This window comes from Catharus ustulatus, chromosome 18 (genome assembly GCF_009819885.2).
Source record: "Catharus ustulatus isolate bCatUst1 chromosome 18, bCatUst1.pri.v2, whole genome shotgun sequence".
NCBI lineage: Eukaryota > Metazoa > Chordata > Aves > Passeriformes > Turdidae > Catharus > Catharus ustulatus.
In genome coordinates, this window is record NC_046238.1 from 5,260,986 (window position 1) to 5,272,499 (window position 11,514).

General features: G+C 42.0%; 1 protein-coding gene across 2 annotated transcripts in view; it reads right to left on the reverse strand.

The window, feature by feature from the left end:
* The window catches only part of TTC28 (tetratricopeptide repeat domain 28), a 107,878-nt gene extending 96,432 nt beyond the window's left edge, over window positions 1-11,446 (reverse strand). Inside the window, exons 1-2 of one of the 2 annotated variants that reach the window (XM_033075515.2) lie at window positions 11,363-11,446; window positions 5,396-5,674 (exon numbers count right to left, since the gene is read on the reverse strand). In XM_033075515.2, the coding sequence (XP_032931406.1) occupies window positions 5,396-5,674; window positions 11,363-11,446 (363 nt within the window). Of the gene's footprint in view, window positions 1-5,395; window positions 5,675-11,362 lie in introns of those variants that run through there. The other variant, XM_033075516.2, reaches the window with a different exon arrangement.
* Window positions 11,447-11,514: the final 68 nt, after the last annotated feature.

Here is an 11,514-nt window from a genome sequence, read left to right on the forward strand (position 1 = left end):
AATGGTTTTATGTCTGAAAAACTGGAATGCAACTTTCTGCAAATTAAAGACAGACTGTAAGCTGAAGGACAGGACTGGAAAGTTCCCTGCTCATCAAATTAAAAACAAGAGGTCTATTCATGAAAAAAGTTATGTGGTCAAGCCACATTCTTTGCTCAAAAGTTCTACATGAGACCGAGGGTCGGCACTCTGCTTGTCATTCACTGAGAAACTCTGAGGTTGTCAGGGATTGCTAGAGCATGTGGAGGTTTGGGCAATCAGGAGAAGTGCAAGTGGACATGCAAGTGTCCCGTTTTATTGTAAAAGTCCTGCTCACATGCCTGACAGCTGGAGCCACTTAACAAAATACCAGTCCAATACTCTGCAAATTCCCTCACAGTGAGATGACAACACCTAAACTCCCTTCCACTGCAAACACCCAAAGGCTTCACAGCTCACAATTCCCCTTTCTGTTCTCTCATATTTTTTCTTCACTAGAGATACTAAACCACATTTTTAAATTGAGACAATAACTTTAAATTAGGAGAGACAAAGACCATAAGCAAAACTTGTGCCTGATGAAAAGTGCTGTAATTCTTCCTAGTTACTTTTGAATTACATATGCACAGGGCATTCCTTTTGCCTCAACTACATTCTCCAGACTATTCAACTTTTTTCTAGGAGGTGTTTAAGCTCTATAAAAGGTTGTTGCTGTTTTAAGAAATAACATTTTTCCCTGCCTAGTGGCTTGAACAGTTGCAATAATCAGAGATCATTACCGAACCCCAATCTTCAAATCTGTTTGCCAGCTTGGCCCCCTCTCATTCAGCAACCCACTGTGCTTTTCAGGGAATGCAGCTCCTCAAGCACCAGTCCCTGGGGCTTCAAACAGCACAGTGTCACTGAATGGTACAGTCAGCATCCTTCTACTCACACAGGACACAAAGAAATCAAATAAAATCAAGGTACCCCTCAGAGTGCTGAAAACATCCATCTTTGTGATTCTTGCTTCCATTTGTCTTAGGCTGTGAATGTTCCTATTAGCCAAATGTATTCAAGTCTGACAAAGTCATTTCATCTCCTGTTAATGAACAACTTTTCTGTTGAGAGATTAGGAGAATAAATCAATGCCAAAACCCAGTTAATTGTTCAGTAGCAGTAGGATGTTTGTACCTTTTGTTAGCTGTCACAGCACTGAGCCAGCACTCAACGGGTAGTGAAATCTACATTTTAGCACAGAATTAGGTCCACATTTAAACCATTTAAGCCACAGCATTTTTCCTACGATGTGAGGATTTAAAAATATCTCAAAATCAGCAAGAACTAAGGAGAGACTGTTCAGGTATCAGAGCCACATAATATATATATCCCTCCATTTTCATCTACCATGCCTAAGGCTGCACAGCTGTGAAGAGAAATAGAATAAAAATTTTCTAGAGCATGATCAACAGCAAAACAAAGAAAACTGTTCAGTGGGAAATCAAAGAACAAAATGAGCTTGATCTGATTTGCCTCCTGGATATTTCCAAAATGCAGTTTAATTCCTGAAATATTCTGTTATCCTCGCATTCCTCAGTGCTATGTACACAAAATATTTTTCAAATAGCAGAATTCACAAGCCAGCCCCCTCAGACAAAGCCTATGAACAGGTTTATGTGCTTTTGTTATAAACATGTTTTAGCTACACACAATAAGTTATTGTGGTCTGTAAGACATCTGCAATCATTTTCTCATTGCTCATGTCTTGAGCTGCACAGATAAACATATGCATTTGTATAAACATACCTGCTCATTACCCAACATTAATTAATGCTTTTAAGAAGGATTTTGGGGTGGGGATATTAAGAGCATGACTTTCAGCCACAGATTGTATTGAGCTGATGTTAACAAGTAAAAAAGCAACAATTAACAAACTACCCTAGAAAAGTAGTTTGTATCCAAAGGAGGAAAAGAAATATAGAAACTTACATTTAGTAGTTCAAAACTCAAAAATCCTGCATTCAAATTAATTTTTCAACTTGCTAAGTGAAAGGAAGTCAGGTTCTGTATTTAAAACTCAGGCCTTTCAAACCAAATACCAGCTGTCCCTACTAAGCTCCCTCTTCTGGCAAATTTATAAACTCACTTAGACTTTGTATGCAGAAGTTTCAATCTTCCCAGTTCTGTTCCATCAATAAAAATCAATTTTTTTAAAAAAAATTGTAAATAAAAGTTGACATTGAAATATACAGGTTTGCAGCTTCAGACAGAGCCCTCCTTTTGTCTCAGGCTGACACCAACACACATAAGGAAATAAACACCCCTGTTCTGTGTAGGGACACTCTGCAAACTGACACTCAACCATCTGCACCTCCTCCAAGACTCTGCACACCACTGCCTATTTTCTGGTATCAGATATTCTTGAAATACCTGTGTTCAAAACATACCAGACTAGTTAATTCATTCCTCAAAGTACACCTTTCCTTGTTCTGGCTAAAATTAGGATTAAGTATGTAACAAAAATACAAATATACCTTTAAGAATTTGTAAATTAGGAAAACAGAATTACAGAATAAACTAAGTTGGAAAAGACCGTGGAGATCATCGAGTCCAACCTGTGACCTAACACCACCTCACCAGTCAAACCATGGCCCTGAGTGCCTCAGCAAGTCTTTTTTTAAAAACCTCCAGGGATGGTGACTCAACCACCTCCCTGCTCAGCCCATTCCAATGCTGACCCATTCTTTCTGTGAAGGATTTTTTTCTAATGTCTAGCCTGAACTAGAAGCAACCAGTCCTCACCAAACTAACACAAATTCAGGACACAGAACGAAGACAGAGGGGCAGGGAATGGCCTCAATCTCTTAAGGCAAGAGTCACCCTCACTGTGGGGCGGCCAAATCAGTAACAAACAGACTCTGGTAACATTTTTCATTCTCTCCTAAAATCTGGAGTCATTGCAGATGATTTGTGGAAACAACAATTCAAAGTGAAAGGGAAGTACTGTGTGAAGGGTGAGAACATCACAACTCCAGTGGAATGAATATGCAGAGGACAAAAAAATTAATGAATTCAGCTTTGAGTTTTCAATATTTCAGTTACTGTAGTAGCCTCATTTCTCCTTTTTAAAAGCCAAGCCACACTCCCAGCCAAGCCAATTTTATGAGACTTCTCTCACAATTGTGCCAATGAAGGCAGGCAGCACAAACTCCAACTGCTACAAAACATTTCTGTTCAACTCCTTTTTGACCTTCAATCCAGCAATGAAAGGCCTTGAAGAGAAATTAATTTCATGTTTATATTAACTACTGTACCTTCAGCCCAAGTGAAATCAAAAATCTGTTTCTACACACAAAGTCTTAAAAGAACCATGACAACAAAAGAGTGCAGAGACAAAGCCTCTGAAGCAAAACACTGAGGGATGATCTGAAAAACACCAACACCAAACCTTTCAAAGTTAAAAAAGCAGAGACAAGGTTCCAAGTAGGATTATGAAGGTTTGAGAGAAAAGAGGGAAGTGTGTGATGCACTGACAAACTAAAGATACCACTGTGAAAAGATAAAAGGGAAGATACAACCAGTAGCTGTGGCTGAGCTTTATTCAGGACAGGATGCCTGCAAAAGCTATGTTGACTCTTCCACTGCCAACTGATAGTAACTTTTGAAGTATATAAACATTTTGTATCACAGAGAAAGATATCCATTACACACTGATGGAATAAAACAAGAACAGATGCTGTCATCACAGCAACTTCATTTAAGTCTTCCACCAGTACTTTTTCCATCAATGAGGCTCAAAATGTTCTGTAGAACTGACTCCTGATTTTTTGCAAAGCAAGAATAAACAAAGGAGTTTGCTTAAAGTCAAGTGGACATTTAATAGCAGAAATAGAATTGAAACAGAGTTACTTCATGTTTTTAAACTCACTGATATGATCTACCTCTCTTTTTTTATTATTAAGAATGTTTTGGGGTTTTTTTTAATATTTCACCTAAGTACTGCATCAATACCTAAGTCTATTATGTCTGTATTTAACTGACTGTTATTAATGCCTTCATTTAACACAGATACCCTTTCTAAGATCATAAATCTTTTCTATCTTCTATTTTGATCCACAAGTCTTTTCCACTGATCATTTTAAAGGTACCTATACTTCTGTGACTGGCATTTTTAATGTATTCTTGTATGAAACCTTTCCACAACTTTTCATCTAAGTCAACTCTGTATTAAATCACTACCAGACTTCTGAGAACCAGGATACAAAACTGAGCACAGGCACCCTGGGTTTTACACTCCTCAGCCACCTGCAGCCAACCAGCCTGGACAGCTAGAGTTTAATGACAGTAACAAAATTTTCTACTTTTAAACAGAGTCCTTCATACAAAATCTTTTATGACATGCAGCAATACAAACCAGTTAATGACCAAAGAAAACCCCACAAAAAGAACCACCACTCAACAACAACACAACTTAGAAGTTTGTAAATCATCTCCCTGACAAAGCAGGGGTTTCTTCTAATGTGGACTAATTCAAGTCTTAAGGAAGCATATGAAAATGCTTTTCTAGAGGCTAATAAACAATTGTAAATCAAAATACAAGACTTAGAGTGATCTGCTTCGAAATAGAAGAAAACTTTTATAGTTTGGAGCCCAGCTGGTGCAGAGCACCATGCTTGTCACCTGCTCTAATTTTGGAGGAGAGGAACATGGGTGATGAGTTTGCTCTTAAACTGCACCTTTAGCTAAAGTGGCTCATAAGGATGTGTGAGGGATTGACAGGAGAAATAGAATCTGGAGCAGATGCTGTTAAAACCTATTAGCATGCAAAGGGCTGGCCCTAGACTAGCCAAGGCAAGGCAGCTACTGCAGCAATCAATGGCAGCTGATGGGAAGCAAGCCCAGGAGGAAGAGGCAACCAACATAATTTACTCTTCACAAATGTTTCCTTACACAGTCAGGTCTTACTGAGAATGCCAAGATACATATTTCTTCAACTGTTTGTCCAAAATATACTACACACAAACACTCTTCGAATAGTATTCTGAAAGGCTTTATCATTCTAATGTACTAATAAGAATCTCTATGCTACCACTCAAAGTTTTGGAATCACATGTTCCTGGATGCTGATGAATGCTGGCTACATTAAACATTAAAACAGATGTCTGGTCTTCACAACCCAGGAACCATGCTGTGCTAAAACAGTAAAATAGTAGCATACTCCCATTGGGGAACACTATGCTTACACAGAAAACTGTTTAATACCCAACAGGTAATTCAAGTCAACTTTTAAACAGAAAATATATTATTATCTGGAGCTTTCAGCAAAACCAGACTTTAGTAGAGAAATACATGCATGGGTGCTAGACTGGGTGTTACACATAGGACCAACAGCCCACAGGAGCTCCTCCTTCCCCACAAGACAAATACACTTCCTTACCTTTGGCCACTTGGGATTGAGGAGTCGTGCTTTGATGGCATCATCCAAGGCCTTGTCATACTGGTGGATTTTCATGTAGGCTGCAGAGCGGTTGCTGTAGAGAATGCAGTTCTGAGGGTCCACCCCCAGGGCCTCGTTGTACAGCACGATTGCCGTGTGGAAATCGCCGTCATGGCAAGCCTGGTTGCTCTGGCGAACCTTCTCCACAAACTCAGCTTTGCTCAACATGGGACTGTCAGGACTTTTTCTTCTTATGGATTTCGATCCACAGAAAGGAATCTGGGAGGGGGGAAAGGAGGAATTGTATGTTAGTGTTAAGAAATGCTACTCAAAAGAGGGGAAAAAAAGAGAATAAACTATTAGAAACTGTACAGCATAAATTAAAGTCACCAGCATCACTGCAGAACAAATTATGAATTCAGAACCAGATTCTTAAAAAAGTAAATTGTTTATCTATTGAATCTCTTTTTGAGGGTACAGGACTAACAGAGTCTTGCAAAACACATCATTCCCTATGAATGATGTTTTCTAGACACAAGAGCAGCTGCAGCCTGTTTACATATGCTGCACTCCACACACTCAGAAGTGCTTTTCTCCTCAGCCACGCTATTTGATTCTACAGCACTAAGCAGAGTTGCCAGGTAGAGAACAGGTGGCAGCTGTGAATATGATGTGAAGATGATGCTGGTACATCTGAAGTTTGATATGCAGATCACAGAGAAGCACAGACATACACAGACAATGGGAAAACGTGTAAAATCTCTTCAAACCAAAGAACCTGCACCACAATCTCTGCTCACAAATCCAACGACATGCAGCTGCAAATTGTTCATATCTGGGAAGGGAAGGAGGAGTTTTTAGAACCACATACATTCATAGAAGTAAGTGGGACATAACAATTTATTCTAACAACAGAACAGTCATCCTTGGTAGAGCCACCCTCCTACATTGACAACTTCAGGAAATACAAAATAACAAAGAAAAAAAAGATTTAAACCTTCTAATTATAAGACATTATTTACAGTGAGTTGTAGAAAGTTCTAGTTCCATTGATTGTGGTACACCCTTTCTCCGTGTTTAACTTCCCACATTGCACATTTTTCCCAACCACTCCTTTGCAGCCAGTAGCTGTTTCTGTCATGCAAACCCTACTCTCTCCCAAGGATACTCAAGAAGTCAGCAAGAACATCTTAGTCCAACTCTGATCAGGAGGCAGTTGGGAGTTGTGTAGTAACAGTATTTGGCAATACTGTACAGTTACAGGCAATACAATACATATGGTAACATATAAAGTACTTGAAAATATTCATTAAAGGTTTAGACTACTATAATTACGATTGGTGTCATCTAGTTTTAGTCCTGCAGATTGAAAAAGTTTAAGAATATCACATATTGTTACCACAACACAACAACCACAAGGCTTAAATACATTACCAGAGCCAGCTGGGGCATATTTTTAAAGGTGGAAAGGGAAGCAAGCTGCAAACTGACATCCTGTGACAAGGATCAATTGGTCTGCAGGCTTTTCTTTTTTTTCTTTTCTTCCTTAAGTCAAATAACAACAATAGAAAAGCATCAAGTTAAAAAGTACTGATTTCTTATTTTTCTTACTTTATCCATTCTTTTCTAACAGCGTTTGTGTGTTTGTCCAAACTTTTTCTAAACTTCTCTATTGAAGGAGATTCCATGCTTTACTCAGGCAATCAATCTTCTTACACTGCTTCAGGATTTTAACCATTAAAATATTTTTCCTAATACCCAAATCTCCTTTGTGTCAGTAAATGTATTGTTTCTTCTCCAGTAGCAGATTGAGCTATAGTCTAATGTAGACTGAACCAAAACCTCTTTTCATCATCTGTGAGGTTGCTTTTTCTATATTATTCTTGCTAATGCTAGCACTGAACACGTTGCTTTGTTCAAGCAGTGCAGTAACTCACATCTGTGAGTATCTGACAATAAACTTCATCACATGGACAGTTTGTTGTCACCTGAGGGCAAGAACTGAATTCAGCAGCTACTAAAGGTCATGTGTCAAAACACAAAGATGAGGAAACCCTGAGAAAGGTAATTAGTCACCAGAAGGCTTGGAGGTACTGCAGGAAAGGGAGCAGGTGAGTATCTAGGTACCAGGGGCAGCAGTTTCTTCATGTGTCTTTAAAGGTGGCTGCTGTCTCCCTCCCTGGGTATTTCCTGGTCACTGATTTGCATCAGGGACAATGAAAAACTCCAAATGCCATGGATTTCCCACACTTCTATCACATTCAGAGTGAACAACTGCAGCCTCCACAAGCAGTACCACAGCTAGCCATGAACTTCAGTTATTCAAAAGATAAATATTTCAAGAAATAAAAGATAAATATTTCAAGAAATAGATTCCTCACCAGCTGTGGCCATAACTGCTTCCAGCAGGAGCCTGGTTTGGTGCAAAGGCACAGCCAGCCCCAGCCTGCAGAGCTCAGGGGCAGCAGGGGCATCTCACCCACCCCTGTGCCTGGCCACAGGGACTCTGCTGCTCTGCCACCTGCAGCTGTGTGCCCAGGACCACCAAGAGCTGCTGAGCCCTCAGCAGTGGGGCCTCTGCAAGGGCACAAAGCACCCAGCACAACCTCGAGGAGCACCAGTGAGACAAGTCCAACAACAGCTGTCTTTTCTGGCAGTTTATTATGCACAAACAAATGAACACACAAAGCTGTTAATGATCCTTCCAGAATCATACTGTGAGTCTGTAACAACAAGGAGAATCCATGAGGAGACATCCTCTCGGTCCAAGTGAAGTGGTTTCTGCCTCTAATATCCTGTGACGCTAAATAATCTCATGAAAAAAAAAAGAAACTATGATAATTTGTGGAATATGTTACTGTTTAATTCCTGCTATCATGAGAACTACGTAAGGCAGTAAAACATCATGAGGTAAAAGAAAAAACCCTGAAACAGTAAAACTGAGTCACTCTGGCACTCAAACCACAAATAAAAAAAGATTATGATTATGGTACCAGCCCACAAAATGTACTCCTTAGAAAGCCATCCCCACTTTCCAGTCAGCACTGCTCCTCTCCTGTTAACACAGTGGAAGGTGATGGTAATGCACATATTTGGGCTGCCCAGCATTTTGCTACAGAAGGTGCTTGCATGTACCAAACCAGAGCTAAAGAAGTTTCTTAGGGCAGCAGAACAAATAAGGTTCTAATGAAATGCAGAAGAGTATCTAGTGAGAAAGTCTGAGTTAGAAGCTCATATATTTGTAATAAAGTAGAAGATGGCATGAGCTTCTCAACATTACTTCTCCAAACCAGCGTAAGACAGCAGAAATCAGCTCCTACTACAGGGGTCACGTCAGACAGAAGCTTCCACAATATCTGCTTCAGACCAGACTCAGCAACAAATTTCCTTCACTGGTGAAAAAGCCTCCTCTGGCAGAAGGTGCTCAGGATTCAACCCTGTTGGCCATGCAAGTGGAGTGTTAAACACACACAATCTTCTTTGGTTTTTTCATTTTCAAGAAGAAATGAACTCCCAACCGTCCCCAAAGCAAACAGGAACTTGAATATACAGCAAAACTTATCTTACAACAATTTTGTCTTCACTGATCAAGCTGATTAAACTTAGTTCTCTCTACAGAATATTCACCAAATAAAAGAGGTGCCCATACACATTGAAAGATGTGTCTTGACAGCATATTGCTATCCAAAATGCCACAGGGAACAGATTCCCAGTGAGTTCCAGTAAGAAAATAAGAAGAAATAACAGCAAATCCCCATTCTGCTCCAAGAGCACTAAAGAAAACAACATGGTACAAAAGTAAATGTTTTATCAAAACACCAATGTTACACCTCAGAGCTTGTAACTCCTCTCATTTAATGCTACATAATGCAAATAAATGTGCCTTATACAGATGATGCCTTGAGTGGTAAGCCCATAGTTAAGACACCTTTTTTAAAAAACTCTTTATCATTTTCAAAAAAGATACTGATATGTAGAATTTTTATATTTTATATTATCTAAATAGCTCAAGAAACTTATTGAAGTGTTTGGAAAAGGAAAAAAACAAAAAGAGGCAAGCAGAAAAATTGGCACTCCTAATGGATTCTAAAAAGAAAAAGTGACAGTAACTTATGCTAAATACAGGTTTCCAAAATCAGCAACTGAGCTTCCTTTCTATGACAACTTCTACACAATTTATATTTAATCTGTAAAATGGTTTTATCTTTTCTCCCCAAATTCTGGGGTATTACTGATTTTCTGCAATAGAAATTAGCTTCAACAAGAGCCCAAAAATAAATAAAGTACATGAAATCTGTCCCAGAAACCTCCCAGCAGCCAGCACTTCAGCCAGGCTGTACCACACTCCTGAACAGATATGAAACCTTGCCAACCACATGCAACCTTCCCCTAAACACAGCAGAATTTTAACAGAAATAGTGTGGAAAGAAATGGAAGACCACCAAAACTCAAGGATTAGCCACTGTAGGATGATAAGAACTTATCAACAGGAAGGAAACAGATTTTTTTCTTAACTGGAGCTTAAATAAAATTTTATATAGAAAATGTTTTTTCTTACAGAATTTCTTAAAAATGCAAAGAAATTGTGAGCTTCCAATACTGAGCTTGGAGAGATCTGCACTTGTGACAGCAGTTAGATCCATCCTAATTTAAGGCATGCTACATGTTGCTAAAAATTGTAGTAACAACTATGCCATCCTTAGTTAAATTGAAACACTTTTTGGTTCATACATAATTTTTAAAGCTAGTTATTTGTAACAATAATTATATATACAAAAAATTAAATCATAAAGTATCAACGAGGAAACAGACCTTTCCCTTTGATCTGCCTGTGAGCCAGATGGAGACAGAGGCAGCAACGAGGGAGTGATGGACCAATAATTCAGCAAAAGCCAGGCATGAACAGTAACCTCACTCCGGGAACACCTGTCAGGGCAACATTCAGGGCACATCCACTCATCCATTTAGGAATGTATCCACTTGCCACATATCCATTTCAAAGAGCCTGTACATTAGCACCTGAAGAGCTCTTGTTTCACACCAGAAGAAAGCACAGGAGAGATATTATCTAAGATTGTGAAAACTCCAAGAAAAAAGGAAAGACATTAAAATGATGAACAACACCAAGGAAAGACGAGGAAGAAGGACAAGAGGGCACAGGCACCCAGCTCTCCGTTCACTGGTGACAGCTGGAGCATCCCCACGGCTGCAGTGCCAAACTCCGGGAGCGCAGGCTGCGGAGCGGGGCCACACCGCGCATCGCCCATCGCCAATCTGTGCTCAGGGCACGGCAGAGCCACAACCGTGGTGACATCTGCTGTCACCAGAGACGCGCTGACTCAATCCCGTCTCCAGCTTCTAAGCTCTGCCTGTAACAAAGCCCTTGTAACAAAGTTCGTGACAACTTTCCGTACCGCTGCAGCAGTACGGAGCTCTGCAGTGCTGCCAAGTACACCTGACGCGCTTACCTCCAAACTCCGCACATTTTAACGGGATTCGAGTTTGTTTACGGGGGCGCCAGAGCGAGCACAATGCCCATGCCGACATCCGAGCTGTGTGCTCGCGAGGGTCCCGCTCCAGCTAGCGGCGGCCGAGCACGTTCGGGGCACACCAGCCCCGCTCCGGGGCCAGGCCCGGGCCCTCCGCCGGGACCCCCGCCCGCCCCGGGGCTCGCCGGCAGCGCGGACACCCGCGGCACCCCAAGGTGTCCCGGGCGAGCGGAGCCGAGCGCTCGGCCTGGCGTCCCCCCAGCCCCGCCAGGAGCTGCCCCAGCGCCGCCCGGCCCCTCACGGCGCCTCGGGCCAGCGGGCCTGCGCCCCCGCCGAGCTCCCTCCCGCTCCGAGCCGGGACAGCCGCCAGCCCGCGCCCCGCAGCTTCCCCCCGCCGCCCGTGCCCGGCCCGGCCCGGCCCGCCGGCTCTTCCCGCCTCCCCGACCGCTCCGCCGCTGCCCGGCCGGCGTCAACTCACCCGGGGAGGCTCCGCGTCCTGCTCCCGCCGAGCCCGGCCCACCGCCACGGCCCCCGCCGGGGGCGGCGGCGCCTGTTGCTCCATCGCGCTCCTCCTCCTCCTCCTTCTCCTCCTGCGGGGGCCGGGGCCGCCGCCGCCCCCGCCAGGCCGAT